The sequence below is a fragment of the Sebastes fasciatus genome, chromosome 22 (assembly GCF_043250625.1).
Source record: "Sebastes fasciatus isolate fSebFas1 chromosome 22, fSebFas1.pri, whole genome shotgun sequence".
NCBI lineage: Eukaryota > Metazoa > Chordata > Actinopteri > Perciformes > Sebastidae > Sebastes > Sebastes fasciatus.
The window spans coordinates 24,124,201-24,149,954 of NC_133816.1; the positions used below are offsets into that span (position 1 = coordinate 24,124,201).

Consider the following 25,754-nt stretch of genomic DNA (forward strand, 5'->3'; position numbering starts at 1 on the left):
GTAATGATTCAACCTGATGGTTCAGTTACACTGAGTACAATATGAACAAGTAGCTTCATATTCAGTCAAGTGGATCTCAGTAAACACTTTGATCATCTAGTGTTCCTCAAACAGCAGAAATGTTGAGTTGAGAGTCTGTCTGCAGGTTAGAGGCTCAGAGGAGAGAACTCATTCAACCTGATCTATCTCTGTCTCTATTGATTCTGTATTAATAATAGAGAGATGAAGATGAAGACATGAACCTCTTTGTTCTCCAGCTCTTCCTTCAGGCTCTGCAGCTCGTTCTCGTTCCTCTTCTTCTCTTCATGGAGCTGCTGCAGCTCAGCTCCTTTAGTTTCTATCTGGAAGGACAGAGACAAGGTGGAGAGAGACAATGAGAGACATGTTGAATTATTAGTTATTAATTTATTTAGATCTGGTCAAACCTGCACAAACTACTGTAGGTTTGATCTACACTATAGATGACAAAATGTGACTTCAAACTAAAATCAATGTGTTATATTATTAAAGTGAAGATGAACCTCATTCTTCTTGATCTCCAGCTCCTCTTTCAGGGTCTGAACCTCCTTCTGCTGCTCCTCCTGGAGCTGCTGCTCAGATCTCTTCTTCTTAAACTGAGAGGAGAGATGATGAACAGAGACATGATACAAGATATGATTTATTATATAACGTACCACACAACATGTTTTCCTTGCATTTCTGGCTCATCTCTCTTATTTCTGTATTTTAATCTCCTCTAACGTTTGCTCACATCTTCATCTCTTTGTCTGAATCGTGCCTCTTCTGTTCCATTTCTGTTGAACCTCTGAACATCAGTTAAAGTTAGCTCTCAGTCATCACTGCTCTTGTTCTCTTCTTAGTTCTTTTGGAAACACAGATCCTGTTTCCTGCTCAACTTGCTCAGATCAAACATTATTAATAATAATGTCCTGTTTCTTTACTTACAAGTTTGCGCTCCTTCTTTCCGTTTCCCTTCAGAACCTCCATTTCCACCATTTCATGTGTCATGAGCTGCTCTCTCTCTCTTTCTTCAGTATCAGACTGATCTACAGTTTTATTAATTTCAGAGCAGTTCTTCTTTTCTCCTTTTTCAGTTTGATTCGAGTGACTTTTCTTTGTCTCTGTGTGAAAACAGTCTACAATAAGATTTAAAATGGGTTATTAAAATAAAACACCTAACAACTTGACTGATTGGAAATAAAAGAAGACATACAACCACATTTTCTATCAATATCATAAAAACTTTGAGAATAACTTTTACTCATTAATTTGTGACTTACTGATTATGTTTTGCCTCCATTTCCACACAACAAAGAGAAGCAACAGAATAAACATGATGATCCAAACAGCCAAACTAACAGCCAAACCAGTGATGACGGGAGCAGAACCGGACAGGACGTTAAAGAAATCATCTGAAATGATAAAACACAGAATAACATTATTAGAAAACTGGATCTCAGCTATTTGAAACTGAAACTATCACATCATGAAAAATATTTTTTTTTTTACTCGAAATAGAGAAGTGTGTCTCTCTGGTCTGGTTGATGTTCTTCTGTTGGACTCTACAGGTGAAACTGTTGCTGTGTCTCTTCTCCACAGTCACTCTGCTGCTGACAGTATAGAGGTCATCAGGACCTCTGACTGTCTCTGGAGCTCCAGCAGAGAGGAGGTTTCCCTCACCGTCCAGCCACAACACCTCAGGCTCTGGATACCAGCCTTCAGACCTGCAGTCTAACATCACTCCACTGCTGGACTTATCGATACCCACTAAGCTGATAGCAGGTGAGGAGACAGCACCTGATGCAGAGCAAAAGATAAAAATGTAAAACAGTGGAAGTGGAACGCTTACATAGTGCATCACCAAATTAAGATTATTTGAACATCCTGAAAGGTGGCTATCTAATGACACAAGGAGGCTTTAAAAAAGAGCAAAACATGCACCACAAACATACATATCATGCACTTACCAACAACTAGTTCAACAAAAGATTGACGGTCCAGTCCTGGAATAAAACATCTGTATCTTCCCTGATCAGCGATTTTCACTTTGGACAGTTTCAGTGAAATGTTTCCAGACTTCAGCTCGTCGAGGAACAGTGATGTTCTTCCCTCGAAGGATTTGTGTTTTTTACTCACGAGTTCTTGACCAGAACGCCACACATGGACAAACCTGGGGTTCAGGTCAGGCCTCGTCCACTCCAACGTCAAGTCAGTAGCATCTTCCGCAGGTACCAGATGACATGGCAAAATGATGTCATCGCCAAGTGTTGCTACTATTGGCTGAGATGAGCCTGGAAAGACAAATTTATAGTTTAATAAAGGAAGTACAAGTTATCAACTCCAATAGAGAGGCGAAGTCAGTATTGGATCTTATTTTGGAAAGCAATATGAACGGTAGCCAACAAGACATATTTTTTTGATCCCATTTGAATTGCTCAATGAATCACACATTATGATGTTTGTCAATTTAAAACATAATATTGCAAGTCAAGAAAGTCACAGTTTGTTATCAGTAAGTATCAGACTGTGAAAATACGTAATTAGAAAGACGAAACAACCAAAAGCACGGTAGTGACGTCTCTCTGAAGCTACGATGCCAACGGGTCGGATCCTTCTTTCTCTTCCCGGATAATAAAAAGACCAGGAGTCTCTGATAAAACACATCAGGTCAGATAACGGTTCATCTGTGACTGGAACATAGCTAAGGTAGCTAGCTAGCTAGTGTTGGTGACGTTTATTTCTTGACTTGCAAAAACGTGTTTTAAATTGACGAACATCATTTCAATCAGGAGAGATCCCACATCGAATGTACAATCATTCATTACATGGTGCATGATAAGAAGACTTTGGCGATTAGACTCCATCGTGATGTATTATATCAAAGGGGGTAGTGATGCCGTGATGGGATTAGGTTTATTCCCCCCAAAAGAAGTAGTGTATAATTACTTGTTTTCTACACTACACAAATAAATGACCTTACTGCAGTTGTGTATTCCTAAGCAGAACTAGAAACTAGACACGGGAAGAAATGTTTAAAAGTAAAACAGTTATAGTTACTCCTCCATAACCCCATGATGTGTGAGCGAGGACACATTAAACCAGTGCAATGAGTGATGTCATATTAGAATATTTGCAATGAGTTATGTCATGTGGGAAAAGTGCAAAATAGAGGTCACATTAGACCAGTGCAATAACTTTTGGTGACTTGTACGAGAGATGTAGTTCACTGAGCGGTTTCACATAAAACTAAATGATAGAACTGAGACTTTCTTGACTTGCAAAATTATGTTTTAAATTGACAAAAATCATATATGTGATTCATGATGCAATTCAAATGTTGACTACCATTCTTATTTTTCCTAAAGTAAGGTCCCCTGGGGTCCACCGGAAGGGGCTTTGCGTCTCTATAAGATACATTATTTTCCTTTATTATACTTTTCTATTGTGCTTGAGCAATCAAGTGTTTTCTGCAGCAAAGTTCTTTTGACATTATATTAGAGCCAAAAGATAATATTTATAGCATTTTAGCCTTTATTGATGGTAGACAGTAGAGACAGACTAGCTCTGGTGGTCACCCCGTAGTATTGACTTATTAGTGACATAAAAGTGATCCATTGAGACTGTATTTGTGTGTAAGTTACCTCTACAGGAGTGTGTTAGGAGAAGGAGGAAGACCAAAACATGGAGTGTTCTGAGATGAGTATTTAGGGTTTTTCCATCTGTGTTGAAAAGCATCTTGGAGCTCTGAAAATGAACAGAAACCAGTGATAACAATGTTAACTTACAGGGAGTAGAGCTTTTTAATACTTCTTTATGTAACACTTGAACCAACAATGAAGTAATACCTAAACATGCTTAAAAAAAGAATGCCTGAAACAATCCAATCTCTTGGGAAGGTATTCCGCACTTTAGCATTTTCGTGTGTCATTTTTACCCCTCGAAACAAAACTACAGTAACGACTGCAGATAGGTCTAGGAAAAACATCAAGGTTGGGCTTAAAATAAGAATGTAAACTAAGTAAAATATGTCACTCAAAAACACGTCATTAACGTCATTAACGTAACTTCAAAATAACTTAACAACACTCAGGCACTCAATCACCGGTGTCCTGGTTGAAAGTCCTGAGTTTGTGTTATTCTGCATCACTAGCTCTGAGCGTGGCGTATTTAATGTTTTTACATTGCAGTCAATACAGACTCAAGGTGTAAACATGACACGCCAAAAGCAAGAACAGCATTCTTGTTGCACGTGAAATGCCATATTCTGTGCTCTACTAGTAAGTTACACATATTATATGTCATCATATTATATCCACTGTTTGATTCACACAAACTCTGCAGATACCAACTCTTCTACAAATGTTTACAAAGTGTCATGACTTTTTTTACTCTCACTTTTGTTGCTTAAGAATTTAAAGCATCCCACAGTGAACATAACATGTATTTTGAAGCTCAGTTAGTTATACTTGAAACCTTTCCATGTTACAAAGTCAAATATCTCCTATACATTACTATAATCACAATAAAGACTGTCACAGTAAGTAGCTTTGTGTTAAAACAGGTGTCTTGTTAAAATGCTCAAAATTCAAATAACATTTCAAGGCTGTTGAAATGAAAACAATTCAACTGTAATTGACTTACATTTGAAATACATTTTGCGTCTGCATGCAATTTTCCCTTTTGACACAAAGGCTATAAAACGGTATTATCTGTTCTAATGTGGAGTTGTACTTGAGAGAGACCAAAACTCAGAATGCAGACACAGTTTTTATAAAGGTTTCTAATGTATTTTAGATTAAATGTTAGACAAACCTGTTGAATGTTGCTCGTCCCAGTCTCCTCACATGACTGTGTGGCAAAGTCTGTAAATCATTGATAGTTTCCCGACCTTTAGTTTGATTATCAACTGCCTCATTTGCAAATCTAGCAACGGCTCAGTCATTCCTTCTTCATAAGTTCTATTAGTACTTATTCAATGTTGTATTGTTTCCAGTGTGCAAATGTCTCTGAAACCGCAAGAGACATTTCTTTCTGTTGCAATGTTTCATCAACAAACTCACCATTAAAGCCACATTAATATGCAGACTCCTGCACTTAAAATTACAATTATTACAGATATATAAAACATGCAGTGTCAAGATTCAAACCAGACATGTCTGTTTCTCTTTGAGTGCCTCGGTTTATGATCACCTGAACTTTGGCCTCATTTGCCAGGTAACCGGTTACAAAATAATACATAAATTAGTCGGTATCATAGTAACACTAACACCGGCTCTTTGTTTTGACAGTTTAGGAGAAGCAAATGTTCATTAAGGCAGATTACAGGCCTGCTATTTTACTGCAGGAGGCAGGATAGGACTTTCAATTCTCATAACACCTTCAGTATCAGCCATATTTTTATTCAGTGTTTGTGGCTGGCAAAGAACCTGGAAGTGAAATAGAAAGATAAAAGAGAGAAACAAGGATATCTGATATCTGTAAATACTGTAGTTGCCCTGGAGGATCCTGAATATCATGTAGCTGTGTTTGAACATTAGTGGAAACAGTCACCTGCTACACCAAAAGGGTATTGGCTCTACAGCAGCATTACTGGTCAGTATGCATGACTCTGCTGCTTGTGATGCGATCCCTGACCAACAGGAAACCAAGGTTTAGTTTGATGGGTTAATTAATTTCATTATTGCATGGTAGTATTTTTGAGGGGTTTAGATAATCAGCCACATGACGAGTAATGGGGTTACAAAAGATTTCAGAAAAACAAACAGGTCCGTAATCGGGCAATTTGATTCTTTTTGCGAATTCATCAATATGCGCCTGTCTTGGCAGCTAATGGTGATATGGGGGTAACTTTGATTAACGTAACCGATGGTGGGCAAAGCCTCCCTCTTTCATTCCTTCAACCTCCTTCGTGAAAAGGTCGGAGATATTTGTATATACCCAAAAGCCTGTTTATATCCAAGTCTTTCATGATGTTCTTTGTGAATGAATGTACAATGTAAACAGAATGTACCAATATCAGATGCAAAATTGTATCCTTATGTATAAAGATTTTTATTTTGTAAAAGAAAACACTTGACATTACCGAAAGGAAATATTGTCAAATATGTACATCAGCATCTGGACTCAAACATCGAATCAAATATCAAACATGCATTTATCTTTTTATATCTTCATTATAGAAAATGCAGTATGGAAATATACAGTATATTGAGAGTATGAATTGAATTAAAAACAATTCAAAAAGTAGAAAAACATAGATCTGATGAGGTCTAATATAAATATTCAATCTGGTAAACATATAAAATACAAGTTCCTGAGTTACGTTACCTCACATTTAGATTTTGAGATTAATTTGTTTTACTCTTTGTCTTTATAACATTTGATGATGATGATGATGATATATATATTTGCCTTAACAATGAAGAATGTTCTCCAGTAATGCAGCAGCAATAAAACAGTTAAATTTTTTCAAACAAAATGTAATGAAGTTTGATTTGATATTACATTTAGTTGCTCCCACATCAAAAAGTAATGTGACTTAATGTTCACTGGTCATTACTATAATATGTGTTTTTGCATTAAGATCTGAGTCATGATGTTTCTGATTTATAATGTTAGTTAATGTGGGAATTTTCTCTCATGACCCTTTCCTGTTGCTGATAAAAGCAGCTAAAAGGTAAGATAAGCTAAAGAAAAAAGAAGTAGGCACACAAAAAAAAGGAAATTAATTAGTATCCTTCAGTGACTATAAACTGAGTTGATGTTGTATCTCTCCAGTGTGGTTGATGAGGGTGAAGTGCAGTTTGTCTCTATTGCTCCAGCACTTCAGGTCCTTCCACACCAGGTCATAGGGAGGATAATTGGAACCATAATGTGGGACCCACATCTGTAAAATGCAAAGGTCACAGACTTATGAGCAGTAAGTTAAATCATTAAATAATCAAAGTAACAAAGCATTATTATTATTATTATTAAATTTAGTTTCAAATGGAACTCAACAACAATGGTGAAAGACAGAAGAACGAAAAGGACAATAGCAACAACATGAATTAAGAAATCATTAACGACTTACATTGACAGTGTTTCTAGACCTGAGTGTGAATAAACGATCAAATTTGTATGTGATGGGTTTTGTATCGTTGAACTGTCCTTGTAATTCCCATTCTCCCAGTAGTTGTTTCTACAGGAGGTAAATTGGGCAGGGTAGGGAGGTGGAGAGAAAGAAAGACTAATGAATGAATGTTACAGTTGAATTTGATGCGTTTATAAATGACATGAAAACAAGAGAAAGTGTATTCTCAGGTAAACAGCAGGCAGGCTGTTCTCATACACCATTCGTAGCTATACCTACAAAAAGTAATGCACTGTAATTTGTGTATATCCCAGAAAAGGAAATTGTATTCAATCCACGTAAATCGTGCACCAGGAAGTACAAACAATGGCAAACGCAGCATATAGGGAGGAGGTCGGGGTGGATGGGCGGGTAAAAAAAAAACTGACTTTCACCCAGAAGGCCGCTGTTCGTGTCCCTTGTGAAACCAGAAGTCAGAATTTACTTATTTGTCACGTAAACCAACGTAAACCACCTAAACCTAACCGAGTGGATATTTTCCTAAACCTAACTAAGTAGTTTTGTTGCCCAAACCTTACTAAGTAGTTTTGTTACCTAAATCTAACTGAGTTGTTTTGTTACCTAAAAGTAGTTTTGTTACCTAATCCTAACTAAGTAGTTTTGTTACCTAAACTTAACTAAGTAGTTTTCTTGCCTAAACCTAAATAAGTAGTTTTGTTACCTAATCCCAACTAAGTAGTTTTGTTACCTAAACTTAACTAAGTAGTTTTGTTACCTAAACTTAACTAAGTAGTTTTGTTGTCGAAACCTAAAAGTTGTTTTGTGACCTAAACTTAACTAAGTTGTTTCCTTTTTTGAAAAGACTGGAGCGGAAATTAAAATTTGCCTCATGCGTTCCCAGACACTCGTAGGAAAGAAACCACGGTTAATGAGGAATAACTTTTTGTAAGATATTATACAAACCATTGAATGAGGATTAGTTGCAGAAGGTCATTAGCTTGGTTTGAACGGTCCATCTCTGGATACACTTAGATAACATATTGCTAGACATATAATAAACACTTATAAAGTACTCATACAGTGTCCACACACAAAAAACAACATTACCTGATCGGACGTGTTCATGAGACGGATATATTTGCCCTGTTGGTCGACCTCAATGACAATGAGAGGTTCTGTGGTTGAGCTCTGACTGCCTGAGCTGCTCTTGTCCTGATGAAAGGACTGAGAATCATCAGCCTCCAGGACATTGCATCTGCTTGTGTTTACCTGAGAGAGATACAACACACAGATTAGTCATTCAACACTAATGAAGTAACCAACAGACGGATGCTGATCTTTCAGCAGTAGATTAATGCAGGAAGTGATGGTCTGAACCGTTTAACTGCTGACTGAAGTTGTGTTCTGACTTTTTAAGCTGTTAAAGAGAATTTTTGGACAAAGTGAATTTCTAATTTGTCTATTTAGTTTTGTTTTTAGAAATATTAAACAGTATTGATTGTTAATACATGTTCCTCTAACAGTAGGTTGTGTGTTCAGACAGACAGGAGGAACATTTTAGACGTGGTGCGAGAGCAAACAAAGTCAATGGAAAGATGTTTGCTTCAGACTTAGAAAGGTCAGAGGTCATACTGACTTGTTCTATGGACAGCTGCTGTGGCACTTTGTGGTCTGTTCAGTCTCAGATTTGCTCTCATGTTTTTTCTGATTTGTTTTGGTTTCAGACAAATATCAATTATTTGTGAAGAAGATTAAAATAAAGTGAGATGAAAACAGATACATTAATAAACAGTGTTTTAGGTAATAAAGAACCTTGGTCTGCACCTCTTTCTTTGGGTTCTCCACTTCTTTCTCAGCTTCCTCCCTTTTAGTCTTCTCATCATGGAGCTGCTTCTCAATCTGGAGGTAAAGAGAGATGAAGAGAGACATTTAGTTTCATTCAGTACTTTATTTAGTCCACATTATATCCTGATGAACTAGTTTCTGATTGGCTGGATGTTGTGATAATGAGCACATAGTTAGTCTCAGGTTTAACCTGTTTACTCGGAGCACATCTAGACTGTAAATATCAGGTACTTCATTATACTATTACACTACGGTACTGTATCATACACTATAATATACACTACTAAATTCAGTACTCTTGCACTATTTGCACTACCATTGGCACACTGTCACTTCACTGCTGTACTTATGTTATCTTTTATTTTATCTTACTTTATTCTATTCGATTTGATCTCTTTTTAAGGTGTATTGGTGTTGCAACTGTTGTTTAAGTTACTGGATGCCTAAATTTCCTTCGGGAACAATAAAGTATCTATCTACATATGTAGGTGTTACAATCAGTGAATGACTTAAATGATGGGTTCAACATGTAATTAGAAAATAAGAACATTTAACTAAACTGAAACCTGATCATACTCAGACATTTTGACTCAGGTTCAATTATTCTGTGTAGATTTATACTGGAAACACCCGCTGAGGTCCCCCCTCTCCAACCAGCACATTGATCATTAAACTGTTTTTACTGTTTAAACCACTGTTAAACCAACAATACTCAATAAAGAGATGCTTCTTCTTTGGATTTTCAAAATATCATACTTTGTCAAATATGTGTTGGTTACTGTATGTAGCTATTTACCTGCAGGAAGAATGTTACTAAATAGTTTTACAGATTTGTATTATTGTACTAGTGCAGTGCCCGTGAAAATCATGTCTACAACAGGCTGAATGTTTGGTCTGTGGTGTTGCTGCTTGCAGCTTTCTAGAGAACTGATCATACAAACAACTAAACACTCAACTCTGCTCTTCGTTGGTCCTCAGTAATACACGTTTAAGTTAGTATGGTAGAAACATCCACTAGTTGAGTTTCAGGTTCAGAGTGGTGCTGTCCCTGTAGACTATCCACTCAGACTAGTTTGGTTGTAACGTTATTCTATCCAGCATCCAGCAGCAGAAGTGAAGTTCAGTCAATGAGCTGCTGTCTGTAAAGACCTGCTGCTGATGACATGCTGGACTCAGTCTGCAGAGAACTAAAGCTCAGAGTGATGTCACCTGTTTATTCAAAGTTTATTAATATTGAACGTATCGCTTGTCCACATTGCACCACACTGCATGTCCTCTGGTACTTTGTTACTCCTGCAAATATTTTTGCAACCACAATAAACATCTTCATTGTTCTTCATTCTGATGAGAGTTATGTGTGTGTGTGTGTGTGTGTGTGTGTGTGTGTGTGTGTGTACCTCTCCCTTCAGCTGGTTGATCTCTTCCTTCTTGATCTTCAGTTGATGTTTTGTCTCAGTCAGCTCTACATTACTCTTCTTCATCTGTGCATCAGCTGCTTGTTGTTTGTCCTCCAGCTAACAGACAGACAGATGGATGTTGATTTCAACTGTTAGTAAATTATAATCAGACACAGATACACAATAAACATATATTCATCTGTTAGTGTTCCTTTTAATGTGAGAAGTGTTTGACCCTGATGTTCAGTATGAGGTCCTGGAGACGCTGGACTCTTTAACTGCTCTAAAAGATACTAAACATTGTTTTATGACCTCGATACTTCATGACGTATAACTTGTGTTAAATTGCTTCTTGACATCATTATGAACTGATGATATGTTCCAGTAGTCACATTACTTTTTTATATTTTGTAAAACCAGGTTAAATTTCCATCTACAAAAATGACATCAATAAAAATCAAATCTTTATCACATTTGATCACAGATTAGATTTAATATGAATAAATAGATTTACTGTTTCACTTCTTTGGGTTTCAGTTATTCTCAGATTTGCTCTCATGGTTAATTTAATCTCAGCAACAAATCAAAGTCACATGGAGAAGATAAAACAATGATTTGGTAAAAAGATGAACCTCAGTGTTCTTGGTCATCAGCTGCTTCAGTTCTCTCTCAGCTTCCTCTTTCTTCTGCTTCTCATCACAGAGCTGTTTGTTAAAGTAGGAGAGAGGAGAGATGAAGTAAATGTTCACATTAATATCTGGATGAATTCTCATTGTGATCAGCTGGATGATGAAACCTGTTCATACTCAGACAGTTTGACTCAGTTTACTCTGAGTGGATTAATACTGGAAACATAACACTGCTTTATCATCTGTTACATCAACAATACTGAATACAGAGATGCTTCTGCTTTAGAGTTATAAAATACCATACCTACTACCTGCAGGAAGAATGTAACTGAATAGTTATACACATTTGTATTACTAGTTCAGTGTCTATCCAGAACATGTCTGTTCACAACAGGCTGAATGTTTGGTCTGTGGTGTTGCTGCTTGCAGCTTTCTAGAGAACTGATCATACAAACAACTAAACACTCAACTCTGCTCTTCATTGGTCCTCAGTAATACACCTGATATAGTTGAGTCACATCACGACTACTCAGAAACACCGGTAGAATAAACTCTGGTTTGCTGGTAAAAACACACCAAGTCTGACTACTAGTGGTCAGAAACACTGATGAAATACACTTATCAGATGTATTAATTACCAAATAGGTTTATTCAAAGTTTATTAATATTAAACAAAACTGCACCAATCTTGTCCCTGCATGTCCTCTGGTCCTGATCGTTACACCCTCCTAGTGTGAAGTAGATTGGATTCTATTATGAAACATGTATTCTAATGTGTCTTTCACCACTTTTTAGCTCCTGAAAATATTTTTGTGACAATAAACATCTTCATTGTTCTTCATTCTGATGAGAGATAAAACAATTGTATTTCAAAAGAGACTTCATCTTTTCCAGTGAACAGCACTGACAGCGTAACATTGTGTTGATCTGAGTGATGTGTAGGTGTTTGTATATGTGTGTTTACTTCTCTCATCAGCTGGCTGATGCTTTCATCCTTCATCTTCAGTTGACGCTTCAGATCTTCATTAATCTTCTTCATCTGTTCATCAGCTGCTTGTTCTTTGTCCTCCAGCTAACAGACAGACAGATGGATGTTGATTTCAACTGTTAGTAAATCATAATCAGACACAGATACACAATAAACATATATTCATCTGTTAGTGTTCCTTTTAATGTGAGAAGTGTTTGACCCTGATGTTCAGTATGAGGTCCTGGAGACGCTGGACTCTTTAACTGCTCTAAAAGATACTAAACATTGTTTTATCACCTCGATACTTTTAACTTGAGTTAAATTGCTTATGGACATCATTATGAACTGATCGTATGTTCCAGTAGTCACATTACTTTGTCTGTAAAACCTGGTTAAATACAGTGGACTTTCATCTGCTTGATATCTGTGAATAGTGTTTCCATCTCACTCGTCTCAGTTAAACACAAAAACATTGCAATATGTGTTTTTGTTGATTTATTTTCTCTGAACCAATAAACAGCAGTAGAGGGACTTTAATCTTGTCAGCACACAATTAAGGAGTGAAAGTGGGAAGAACAAAGTAGGCGTGTCAGTCATCTAAATCCAGAAAGTTAATAATGATCATATTAACCTCTTTTTTCTGGGACTCCAACTCATTCTTCAGTTTCTCCACTTCCCTCTGAGCGTCCTCCCTTCTCTGTGTCTCCTGTAGGAGCTGACTGTGGATATCAGTCTGGTTACCCTCCAGCTGGTAGAGAAGAGAGACAAGGAGAAAGACTAGATAAGAGACATGCTCTATTTTCAGCCATGGGAGTGATAATACAACACAATCACACCTAAAAACACAACAATGATATGGATGGAAACAAATCACTATGTAGATGAGAAGATATAGAAAAGGAGAAAAACAGCTAAATACATTGTTGAAAGTAAAATAATTAACCATGGCCGTGTTGTCCTGCAGCTCATTTTCCTTCATCTGAACTTCTGGCTCAGCTTGGTGTCTCCTCTGCTGTTCATCCTGGAGCTGAGTAGAGACACATTCTTTCAATAGAATATATTTTAAAGGAACAAGACAACACTAACAGATAAAAGGCCTGTAAAGATACACATTCATGTACATCAGAAACCCCAGATAAACATTCTCAGTAACGTTGTTTTGTATTATTATTTCAAAACCATAATGTTCTAATTTTGGAAGAGAAACCTTTATTGGAGAATACAAACACTAACCTCCCTGTTCTTAGCCTGCAGCTCCTCCTCCAGGATCTGAACTCTGTTCTCAGCTTCCTCCCTCCTCTGCTGCTCATCCTGGATCTTCTGTCTGGAAACTGTCTGCCACTTAAACTGAAAGAGAGGAGACAGAGGTTAGAGACAAGATGAGAGACATGTCTCTTATTAGGGAATGTAATCATAAATATTAAATATATCTCATGGTCTGATTTGTGTGAATTTTGCATTTTCACTACAGTTGAGAACACTCAGCTGTTCCTGTTAGAAACTCTGCAGTTCAACAGTTTGACCAGAAAAACACATGATATAAAAACTACCACTTACCCCAGAGGAGGAAGAACGGACTGGAGCGGCTCGGCTTCTTTCCAACTGGGGACAAATGGAGAGGTTAAGAGAAAACGTGACAAACGTCACTAAGGTAACATTCAGAACAAAACACCGGTCTGGAGCACCGGTCTCTCGTTTGAGTCCTGTGTTTGTTGGACCCTCCAACTTCCCTACCCGCCCACCATAAGTGGTCTTTCTAACTTTATATTCTACGTAACTAGCTCTGAAGTTAGACTTCCGTCACTAGACAACATGCTACAAACTCCACGTTACAACCGTCACTACAAAACACTGCTCCTTCATGCAGGCGTGTAATATTCACGCCTCAGCGGGGCAAAGCGTGACACTGACACACTTTCTTCCGGTCTATTACATGCTTTACCGTGAGACTGGGCTGCCCCTATAATACTAGGAGACAGAGATGCAGCCGCTTAGCTTGGGAGAAAAGTGAATAAACTCCAAAATTAGTTATTACGCATTCTTGAACTGAACAAAATGATTCTATTTAGTTAAGTGATTTGTGATTTCTGCCTCCACAGTGAACCAGCCTTCTCAACACTGAACTTTCTCATGTTGACAGTGGTTCATCCTCATTAGAGCTACACTAGATATATCAATAGATACAGCAAAGATAAGGTAGAGAGATGAACCTCCATGTTGTTGGACTCCATCAGGGTCTGCAGGTTGGTCTCCATCCTCTGAATCTGATCCTGGAGCTGCTGGACTTCAGCTTCTTTTTCTTTAAACTGGGAGGAAAGAGAAGATGAGAGACAATATATATAGATATAGATATAAAAAACATAATATTTAATATAACAATATATATATAAATATAAAAAATCCGACGCGTTCGGTTCGCTAGTCACGGTTCGGGCGTGTATGAATTGTTCGGTTCATTTGAAATAAGTTATGAGGCAGATTGTGTGTTTTTTTCATGTAGAGTTAGGCTCCCGTTTATTGTCATACTACAGATGGGGAACAGACTCACAGATTTCAGTCAAAAAGGCGTCCGCAGAAAAAAACTTCAAATAAAGTTATCGGGGGAAAAAACTGCGACTGTCAGTCAGTTTAGGAAATGATGAGTAGACACGATAAAGTCCAGTTAGAGGATCCACCAGCATCGTTTGGCTCTGCTGTATGGGAGCATTACGGCTTTAGTGTTACCATGAAAATGACGGAAAAAAGTGTTGGATAAAACGGCGATTATGTAAACACTGTGCAACATGTGTGGTTTATGCTAACAGCAACTCTTCCAATATGATGAACCATTTATGAAGACATCGCTCCGGTGTGTCCGTCGATGGCGCAAGGAGAAGAGAGACGGGTATAAAGAGCAACTCCTCCCTGCAGCATTTAAACAACCTCTACATGCAGACTCAGACAGGGAAAAAAACATAACTACAGCATTGGGGAGGTTTATAGTGAAAGATATGCAGCCTTATGTAGTCGTGGAGGACGCTGGATTTCAGCATATGATTAACGTAACGTTACTTGAGCCGCGCTATAATATTCCGTCTCGCCCACACTTCAGCAACACAGTAATTCCCGAATAAACACGACAAGGAATTGTGAAAGAATTGTCAAACACATACGACGTAGCTCTTACTACAGACGGATGGACATCCAGGGCTACTGAAAGTTACTGAACTGTGACTGGCTGAACCACCACATCACTTCAGAGTGGGAGATAAAAAGTTATGTTTTGCAGACGCGCCGCCTTCATGAGAGCCACACAGTGAGCATCTCTCTGAAGCACTGAAACAAGCAGTGACAGATTGGAAACTGGAGAGCTGCAGAGGGGCAACAGCACAATCCCTGTAATGTGTTTTATATTTATTTATTATTTTTAAATAACACAATAACACAGAAATTCAACCGTATTCCTCCAAATACTGCACTTTGTGAGTGGAAAAACTAATCTTTCAATAAGAGCTGATAATCAGGGAATTGAGACATATGTTATACTGTTGTTGTTGTTTTTTAGTATAGTTCTGGCTGAGCCTATACTTCAATTAATGTTGATGGCCTTAGTCTATAATTACATCATATTCATATGAAAATAACAAAGCTGTATTTTTTGTTTGCACTAATGACTGTAGAACTATTCTTTCAATTAATATTTGACAATGAAGAAGTGTTTATGTTCCTTATATAAAGCCATACTTTTCTTAAGGCAAACATTTGTTAACTTATTTTTGCCAAATAAATGAAAAGCATGTTGAAATCAGAACATGACCTCCTCGCTGTAACATAAATGAACCGAACCGAAAACCGTGACCCCAAAACCGTGATATGAACCGAACCGTGAATTTTGTGAACCGTTCCACCCCTAATATATCTAGATCTATATAGGTATAGATCTAGATATATTAGACTCAGATGGAGAAGCTAAAAAAAAGAAGGAAAAAAAAGAAAAAATATTCTGAGGAAAATATATAAACCTCCTTAATGTTGGCGTCTGATTCCTTCTGTTGGTTCTCCAACTTCATCTTCAGTGTCTCAGCTTCTTCCTTCTTCTGCTGTTCATCCTTGGGGATTCCCTGGATCATATTAAGACATACAACTGAACATCGTATACAATGACCCATCAACCCCAATCATCTGATTTCTGCTGAATAACTAGTGATAAATATCAGCTCTCTATATATTATAAATTCTGCATTTCAGCAGCATGTGGGATGTAAGATAATGTTTCCCCTCAGTATATAATATACTGTCCAAGTTCAGATCCTCTCTGCTGCTCTTCTGCTTTCATTAAACCTTTCAGAGCTGCACAGTTTTATCTGTTAATGAATCCAGTCTGATTATCTCTGATCTCATTCACAATCTATGAGTCATAATAATGGACATATCACATTAACGGACTTACTCTGTGTTTCCTTGGATTACTGTTTTTTTTTATGTCAGGAAACCTCATATATCTATATGTGTGTGTATATATATATGTATATACTTATATAATGACCACTTACCCGAAAGAAAATGGAAAAGCTGCTCCGGGTGTTTATAATTCTCTCCATCTGGAAGGAGGAGGACATGAAGAGACACATGAGAACCACATTAAATCATGAGAGTAATGATTCAACCTGATGGTTCAGTTACAATGAGTACTATACACTGAGTAACTGCAGGTTAGAGCCTCAGAGGAGAGAACTCATTCAACCTGATCTATCTCTGTCTCTATTTATTCTGTATTAATAATAGAGAGATGAAGATGAAGACATGAACCTCTTTGTTCTTCTTCTCCAGCTCTTCCTTCAGGCTCTGCAGCTCGTTCTCGTTCCTCTTCTTCTCTTCATGGAGCTGCTGCAGCTCAGCTCCTTTAGTTTCTACCTGGAAGGACAGAGACAAGGTGGAGAGAGACAATGAGAGACATGTTGAATTATTAATTATTCATTTATTAGTTCTGGTCTTGTTTGATCTACACTATGGATGACATATATAATGGGACTTCAAACTGAAATCAATGTGTTATATTATTAAAGTGAAGATGAACCTCGATCTTCTTGGTCTCCAGCTCCTCTTTCAGGATCTGAACCTCCTTCTGCTGCTCCTCCTGGAGCTGCTGCTCCTCCTGGAGCTGCTGCTCCTCCTGGAGCTGCTGCTCAGATCTCTTCTTCTTAAACTGAGAGGAGAGATGATGAACAGAGACGTGATACAAGACATGATTTTATTTTATAACATACCACACAATATGTTTTCCTTGCATTTCTGGCTCATCTCTCTTTTTCTCTTATTCTAATCTCCTCTAACGTTTGCTCACATCTTCATCTCTTTGTCTGAATCGTGCCTCTTCTGTTCCATTTCTGTTGAACCTCTGAACATCAGTTAAAGTTAGCTCTCAGTCATCACTGCTCTTGTTCTCTTCTTAGTTCTTTTGGAAATACAGCTCCTGTTTCCTGCTTAACTTGCTCAGATCAAACATTATTTATAGTAATGTCCTCTTTCTTTACTTACATGTTTGCTCTTCTTCTTTCCGTTTCCCTTCAGAACCTCTATTTCCACCGTTTCATGTGTCATGAGCTGCTCTCTCTCTCTTTCTTCAGTGACACACTGGTCTTCACTTTTATTAATTTCAGAACCGTTCTTCTTTTCTCCTTTTTCAGTTTTATCCGAGTGACTTCTCTTTGTCTCTGTGTGAAAACAGTATACAATAAGATTTAAAATGGGTTATTAAAATAAAACACCTAACATTTTGACTGATTGGAAATAAAAGTAGACATACCACTACATTTTAAAAACATCATAAAAACTGTAAGAATAACTTTTACTCATTAATTTGTGACTTACTAATTATGTTTTGTCTCCATTTCCACAAAACAAAGAGAAGCAACACGATGCAAACAGCCAAACTAACAGCTAAACCAGTTGTGACAGGAGAAGAACTGGACTGGACGTTAAAGAAATCATCTGAAATGATAAAAACAGAATTACATTAATATAAATCCTCAGCAATTTGAAACTAAAATAGTAAATCACATAATAAAAAACAATTTTTTTTTTACTTGAAATAGAGATGTGTGTCTCTCTGGTCTGGTTGGTGTTCTTCTGTTGGAGTCTACAGGTGAAGCTGTTGCTGTGTCTCTTCTCCACAGTCACTCTGCTGCTGACAGTATAGAGGTCATCAGGACCTCTGACTGTCTCTGGAGGTCCAGCAGAGAGGAGGTTTCCCTCACCGTCCAGCCACAACACCTCAGGCTCTGGATACCAGCCTTCAGACCTGCAGTCTAACATCACTCCTCTGGTGGCTTCATCAATCCCTGCTAAAGTTATGACCGTGTAGGAAGCAGCACCTGATGGTGAGCAAAAGGAAACATTTAAAACAGAAGTCAGCAATACAATCACCACACAAATGATTACATATATTGTATATAATAAATATCCTCTGCATTAGCGTTGCCTTTAAACTTAATTCTAACAGAGATGACCATGGTTTCTATACGGCAAATAAACACAGTTGGTCCCTGAACTGATGATGAAGCTGCTTGAAGTCAAAGGGGTCACATAAAGTATTTACTGCTGCCAATACTAAAACTTGAAAATTTAAAAACAGTTTGCATCGGAAAGCCGGTCCTAGATTATTGCATATCAGATTATGTGTTTGTTAAACTCTGTTAGGTGTCATATACAGTCCGCTACTCAACCTAGTGAGAAACCTTTTCTGCCCATGACATCTACAACTGAGCTGTTCTTATAAAACATGTTTAACCCTCATTTATACTGATGTTTCATATCGTTGTGTTCTTCATCTCCCAACATCACTGGCTGACTATGACGAGCTGTTTAAACATTTAATAGTTAACCTTGACTATCCAGAATTAACATTAGAGATATCTTCAACGTCATTGTGTCTAGTCAGAACGACAGTTAGAGATATCTGTGGTTCAGTTCTGACTATCCTAAATAACAGTTACAGATATCTATAACCTCATTATGACTAGTCAGAGTTGTTGTCATGACGTTGCTCATCAAAGGCTTCCCATTGGATATTGGCCCAACAAAGCATCTGAACAGTGTCAGCAGAAGCTTTTACTAACTTGGATAATTCGGTAAAGTGTGAAAGATATTCACAGATTCAAACTTCCCGGATCAATAACTCATAAGTTGTTAAAACACCAACGAGGGCTCTTTATAACTGTAGTGAGGTAGACAACGAGCTGCAAGATCATTTTAATCACAACAAGCCTTTAGTCCTCCGAACTGGACACATAACATCGGTCTCAATGTGTGTCCGGCTGTGGCCAATGAGAGCTTTGTTCACTGGAGAGTTGTGGTAGAAATGTACAGCGTGTTGTAGATTTATTGTCTCCAGACATACTTTATGAACCCATACAGCTGCAGTGAAGCGCCATCGTAGTTTTGAATAGCTTCCGCCCCCTTCTGACCTCATTACAGATATCTGCAACCTCATTTTACCAAGTCACAACTCGTGTGTGTAGATACACTGTGTCCACTTACCAACAACAAGCTCAACCAAAGATCCTTTACTCAGGTCTGCAACATAGCATTGGTATCTCCCCTCATCAGAAAGTTTCACTTTGGAGAGTTTCAGTGAAATGTTTCCGTGCTTCAGTCCATCAGTGAACAGTGATGTTCTTCCTGTGTAGGATGGATCTTTAACATGTACGAGGTCCTTGCCAGCACGCCACGCAAAGACAAATATAGAATTCAGGTCGGGTCTCGTCCACTCCAACGTCATGGCAGAAACATCCTCTGCAGGTTCCAGATGGCATGGCAAAATGATGTCATCGCCAACTAATGCTACTATTGGCTGAGGTGGACCAATCAACTGAGACTGACCTGAAGAAATAGATATGTTAATTCATTCCTGCAGTAGGAAGGAGTTAAATATGTTCATTTCTATAAGGCTCGTTGTACATTATGATACTGTGCTAATAGCAGCAGACAGCAGTGGAATGTAACTTTACTCAAGTACTGTTCATATAGAAGGTATCCTATCTACAACATGTTCACTACAATGTATTTAATTTGTTTTTCCTGAACAGTTTTCCGTAGCAACTAAAGCACAAGTTGCTTTAGTGTTAAAAGTGATTATGTCACTTTATAATGACGTCAATAACTCTAGACAACATGTGCTTATACTGTAGATGACATTGAAACACTTCAGTTCTCTGAAACAAACCAAAAGCTTCAAGAACCAATGACATCATGTTTTTGTGAGTGTCCAAAAACACTGAACATCAGTCTTTAAGCTTTCATTTAATTACATATATTGATATGATTTGATGTGACTTTAATACTTTGTGTGAGTTACCTCCCAGAGAGTGTGTTAGGAGAAGATGGAAAACCAAAACACTGAGGGGTCTGAGCGGAGACTGAAGGGACAGTCCGGTCCTCTGGGGAAGCATCTTAAAGCTCTGAAAATCAAATGAGAGCAGCGATACATCATATGGAAAAATATATGCTTTGGAAAGCAGCAAAATAACTAATAAAGTAAAAACAATACCATTAATACTGTGACGTGTCCATGTAATATAGTTGAACTTTCACTTCTGCAACACAGACGGTCCTATAGAGAGTTCATATGGATACTATCTATGTATGGGGCAGTTAAAACTGAGATATGCTTTAACTTTTCATACCAACATGGCAGAGACGGCTCCTTAATGAATTTTAAAAGTGCTTTGATTCTGCCAAACTCGTTCAATAGTTTATCCTTCATTAGAGCTCTTTACGTGAGATACAAAGTCCACTGACTGCTATAAAAATGATAAAAAAAAATGTTGCAGTCAAAACTAACAAGCGTCTGTTTAAAATAATCATAAAAACCTAAAGGCTGGTTGAATTTAAAATAATCAACACAATTACTCAACATTTGAAAGACATTTCCTCGATGGTTTCAATGTTTTACACTGGTTTTAAAATAGACTTAATTATCTGTTAGAGAGTATTATACTACAAAGCCCACGACTCTGAATGCAGACCCACTTTTAATGTCGATAAAGTGATACCAAGTTTAAGAATAGAAGTTAATTGAATCATTGACAGGCTGTTGACTTTGGCTCTCACTTCTTTTATCTACTGCAGAGTGCTCATGCATTATATTTAGTTTGTAGTGCACATCATGTAGTAACAGCTCATGTAGTTCCCCCCTGAGCTTCCACATGTTATGTATTATATGTCACTTTCAAACTTAACAGCCACAAACTACAGACCTAGAGCATTCAGAGGATGGATGGATCGATCAGACTAGAGACCTAGAGCATTCAGAGGATGGATGGACCAGACTAGAGACCTAGAGCATTCAGAGGATGGATGGATCAGACTAGAGACCTAGAGCACTCAGAGGATGGATGGATCAAACTAGAGACCTAGAGCATTCAGAGGATGGATGGATCAGACTAGAGACCTAGAGCATTCAGAGGATGGATGGATCAAACTAGAGACCTAGAGAACTCAGAGGATGGATGGATCAGACTAGAGACCTAGAGCACTCAGAGGATGGATGGATCAAACTAGAGACCTAGAGCATTCAGAGGATGGATGGATCAAACTAGAGACCTAGAGCATTCAGAGGATGGATGGATCAAACTAGAGACCTAGAGCATTCAGAGGATGGATGGATCAAACTAGAGACCTAGAGCATTCAGAGGATGGATGGATCAGACTAGAGACCTAGAGCATTCAGAGGATGGATGGATCAGACTAGAGACCTAGAGCATTCAGATGATGGATGGATCAGACTAGAGACCTAGAGCATTCAGAGGATGGATGGATCAAACTAGAGACCTAGAGCATTCAGAGGATGGATGGATCAAACTAGAGGCCTAGAGCATTCAGAGGATGGATGGATCAGACTAGAGACCTAGAGCATTCAGAGGATGGATGGATCAAACTAGAGACCTAGAGCATTCAGAGGATGGATGGATCAAACTAGAGACCTAGAGCATTCAGAGGATGGATGGATCAAACTAGAGACCTAGAGCATTCAGAGGATGGATGGATCAAACTAGAGACCTAGAGCATTCAGAGGATGGATGGATCAGACTAGAGACCTAGAGCATTCAGAGGATGGATGGATCAGACTAGAGACCTAGAGCATTCAGAGGATGGATGGATCAAACTAGAGGCCTAGAGCATTCAGAGGATGGATGGATCAGACTAGAGACCTAGAGCATTCAGAGGATGGATGGATCAAACTAGAGACCTAGAGCATTCAGAGGATGGATGGATCAGACTAGAGACCTAGAGCATTCAGAGGATGGATGGATCAGACTAGAGACCTAGAGCATTCAGAGGATGGATGGATCAAACTAGAGACCTAGAGCATTCAGAGGATGGATGGATCAAACTAGAGGCCTAGAGCATTCAGAGGATGGATGGATCAGACTAGAGACCTAGAGCATTCAGAGGATGGATGGATCAGACTAGAGACCTAGAGCATTCAGAGGATGGATGGATCAGACTAGAGACCTAGAGCATTCAGAGGATGGATGGATCAGACTAGAGACCTAGAGCATTCAGAGGATGGATGGCTTTCCTTGCTAGATTGATCAATAAGGGGGTTTCTGAGACGTTTACACAACAGAAGTGCTCGCCATCCAATCACCAAAAAAACGTTGAAGAAATCTCCAAATGTCAAAAGTTTTTGATCTCAAATCACAGCATGACTTTTCATCAATTCTCCAATGGTAAAAAAATCTGTGTAACAAATGGTATCAATCCGAAAAAATTGCTGCAACAACTTATGAGACTTGATAGAGCATGGAGATGGACATCACAGACTTCTATCATAATGTTCTAAACACATTTTTACAATTCATCTAATTCATGTTTATTTATGACTAGAACAACTTGACTCACAGAGCTGAGCTGACTCGCAAATTAATCTCCAGGCTCTCAGCTTTCAGATGATGTACAACACTTATATGTGACATCTACTGTTGACCTGCTATCTCCCCCTAAAGACCCCCTGGACCCCCTAAAGACCCCCTGGACCCCCTAAAGACCCCCTGGACCCCCTAAAGACCCCCTGGACCTCCTAAACACCCCCTGGACCTCCTAAAGACCCCCTGGACCCCCTAAAGACCCCCTGGACCTCCTAAACACCCCCTGGACCCCCTAAAGACCCCCTGGACCCCCTAAAGACCCCCTGGACCTCCTAAAAACAGACGGCTCTGCTGTGGGTCTCAGAGGGTTAATAACTGAGTTAAACTTTAAACACAGTCTGGTGATTGGGTCTGATTTCCTACGCTCAGAGTGTTTGTAACTGATCACTAGAATAAAATATTACAGCTTCAATCAAAACCACCAGGAATAATATCAATATCCTTTTATTGTCTTAGTAATTTAGAAAAGGGGAGAGTTCAGGAAGTAGTTGTTAGGTCTGCTATCTCACCAGAGGCCTGGACTACGAAACTGGTTCACTTCTTATCAGGGTAGATCTCCATGGTCACTGATGCTGAACGGCTAACCTGTTCTGGAGCAGGTTATGTTCCAGATCAGAGATCAACTCGTATGAAAGCACCTCCTACTGACCCATCAGAGCTCCGTGTGGTGATTATATGATAATATCACACACATATGAAGAAGTTTAAGTCATAATCATAATAAAAACAACACAGTTAAACTGAGAAATGCAGGAAGAACAGCAGACTTTATGTTGAGGGTGTTTAAAGCTTTGAATTATGTTTTTATATTTATTTATTTTTACTTCCTCTTGAGTCCGTTTCACACCGTCAGAGAGGAGGAACACAGCTGAAAGACGCAACATCATACTCACAGTGTAAACTAGGTGTAATCTATTCATCTATTACACTCTGAAAAGTTATTTATATTTAGATGACTATATCTGACATTTGAGTGTTCCTCTAAATTAATAAATCTGTTAATTTACGCATTCACACATCTGGAGTTTTTTCTTTTTCCAGCTGTTCTTTCTGCATCTGGCAGCTTCATCTGTGTTACTGTTAGTCTGATTAAGAGTTTAACTTCTTCGTATTTGTTCTAATATAGTTTCTTCCTTTGTTAAATGTGTCTCTCTGTCTGCTGTCAGTCAGTCAGTCAGTAGTCTTGTTCATGTCTGTGATTGGTCAGATTCTGTAAACACCTCCTCGTTCATGTGAACGCGCTCATATCCAGACTGAGAAACCCTGAGTTGACTTACCGAGTTGATAACCAGCTTCATAGTAGAGTTTAGTGAGATCTCGGATGTTATGTTAAGTGAAGCCAGATAACCAGAAGACACCCCGGGTATGTTGAACTCGCTTCGTAGTGCAGGAGAGCGTTATCACCAAGCCCTCGGGAAGTGCGTCTGTCGTTGATCCCAACTCCCGTACAGGGGCGTGTCCAGACATTTTTGATAGGGGTGGCACCAGTGGGGCACTGACTTATGCGGGGGTGGCATGAAGTGTGAGCAGGAGCGCCTGCGCACAGACATATACACTCACGTATGCACGCACACACACACACAAGAAAATACACACACACAACCAGGTGTCGGCATAGCATTAATTTACCATTTTTGTCTCCACAACCCATATCTACTTCACTTACTAACACTGCAAGCAAGAACAGACCTACTAGTCACAACATTCAGGAAAAGGCAACATACAAATGTGATTGAAAACTACCATACTTTATTCTAACCTCAAAACAACCTTCCAAGGTATGATATACAGTACATACAAAAAAGACAATGCACTTTCTGTATAAAGTGCCAACAAAATTACAATAAATAAGCCTGTTTGGGGCAAAACATTTACTCGACAAAACTTGTCACATGTGCCACAGTGTAGTAAGTTACTGTAGTATTCTCAGCAACAGAGAAACCTGAACTCCCAGGTATAAACAAAAGTCACATCCCTCCTCACATACCAGCAAATCCTGTTTTAACATTGTAAAGTGAACTGTTAAATAATGCCAAAATAATTTGTAAATTCCCAAAGTAGGTTACATACAAAAGAAAATCCTTATTCTAAAACAGTCACTTTATAAAGTGCCAACAAAATTAAAATAAATAAGACTCTTTGGGCAAAATATTTACTTGACAAAACTGTGCAAAACTTTACATGTGCAACAATGTAAATGGTTGGAGGTACAGACCGTGTAGAATACTTTATCAACAGAGATAGCTGATCTTACCAGAGCTTACGTGTGCATAAAAAAAGCTTACATCACTTGTAACAAATCTTGTTTCAACACTGATTTGTTACAGTAATAATGCTACAAAATAACCTGTGACTCCAAAAGCCAACATAAGAAAACAATGCACATTAAAAAACACAGTCACTCTCCGTCTTTAAAGTGCAAACATATTTAAAATACATACGCCTCTTTGAACAAATTATTTAACCAAACAAATTATAAGCTTTACATGTGCTAGTGTTGGTTACTCTAGTATTACCTAGTATTACCATTCAAGAGACCCAATCTGTTTTGACAGTTCCTTCCTTCCTTGCTTCCTTCATCCCTCCCTTCTTCCTGTCCTTCTCTCTTTCTTTCCTCCCTCTGTCCTTCCTCTGTTCTTCATTCCGTCCTTCCTCCCTCCCTTCTTCCTTCCTTGACCTGAGGAAAACAGGAGGGTTAAAACAGTGCAATTCGCCTGTTCTTGTGTTTGCTTGCAAACACTTTGATAAAATCATCCATGTTGAGTGCCCTCGCTCTTCTTGACTCAATACTTAGCAAACCTAAATGGCTTAGTCTGTTGTCTAGCATGGTTGTCCTCAAATGAGTTTGAATGAGCTTTAGAGCTGAACAACTCCGCTCACATGCAGCAACACGGGTCTAACATAACAATGTTACGCAGTACAGAATAGCTC

At 38.4% G+C, this 25,754-nt stretch overlaps 3 protein-coding genes across 3 annotated transcripts in view; all 3 read right to left on the reverse strand.

Moving 5' to 3' along the window:
* The window catches only part of LOC141761342 (uncharacterized), a 251,683-nt gene extending 234,190 nt beyond the window's left edge, over positions 1-17,493 (reverse strand). Inside the window, exons 1-3 of the mRNA XM_074624677.1 lie at positions 17,431-17,493; positions 16,970-17,098; positions 16,702-16,806 (exon numbers count right to left, since the gene is read on the reverse strand). Of these exons, the coding sequence (XP_074480778.1) occupies positions 16,702-16,806; positions 16,970-17,098; positions 17,431-17,493 (297 nt within the window). The remainder of the gene's footprint in view (positions 1-16,701; positions 16,807-16,969; positions 17,099-17,430) is intronic.
* LOC141761254 (butyrophilin subfamily 3 member A2-like) lies at positions 107-9,001 on the reverse strand. The gene is made up of 9 exons (XM_074624585.1): positions 8,885-9,001; positions 8,180-8,341; positions 3,642-3,744; positions 1,968-2,291; positions 1,510-1,797; positions 1,360-1,412; positions 522-614; positions 243-341; positions 107-139 (listed from the first exon to the last, which is right to left on the reverse strand). The coding sequence occupies exons 1-9, from the start codon at positions 8,999-9,001 to the stop codon at positions 107-109; spliced, it is 1,272 nt and encodes a 423-aa protein (XP_074480686.1).
* LOC141760467 (butyrophilin subfamily 3 member A2-like) lies at positions 17,447-24,382 on the reverse strand. Its single transcript, XM_074623320.1, has 5 exons — positions 24,101-24,382; positions 20,249-20,351; positions 19,432-19,773; positions 17,764-18,266; positions 17,447-17,606 (listed from the first exon to the last, which is right to left on the reverse strand). The coding sequence occupies exons 1-4, from the start codon at positions 24,119-24,121 to the stop codon at positions 17,833-17,835; spliced, it is 900 nt and encodes a 299-aa protein (XP_074479421.1). The 5' UTR covers positions 24,122-24,382; the 3' UTR covers positions 17,447-17,606; positions 17,764-17,832.
* Positions 24,383-25,754: the final 1,372 nt, after the last annotated feature.

Coding starts and splice junctions, on each gene's coding strand:
- LOC141761254 (XM_074624585.1), bottom strand. CDS start 9,001: ATGTCTCTCTTCATCTCTCTTTACCTCCAGATTGAGAAGCAGCTCCAT. Junction 2,292..3,641: donor CCTAACACACTCCTGTAGAG/GTAACTTACACA, acceptor TTGTCTTTCCAG/GCTCATCTCAGCCAATAGTA. Junction 342..521: donor TGGAGATCAAGAAGAATGAG/GTTCATCTTCAC, acceptor CTGTCCTTCCAG/ATAGAAACTAAAGGAGCTGA.
- LOC141760467 (XM_074623320.1), bottom strand. CDS start 24,121: ATGAAGCTGGTTATCAACTCG. Junction 19,774..20,248: donor CCTAACACACTCTCTGGGAG/GTAACTCACACA, acceptor CTATTTCTTCAG/GTCAGTCTCAGTTGATTGGT. Junction 18,267..19,431: donor TTTGGTTGAGCTTGTTGTTG/GTAAGTGGACAC, acceptor GCTCACCATCAG/GTGCTGCTTCCTACACGGTC.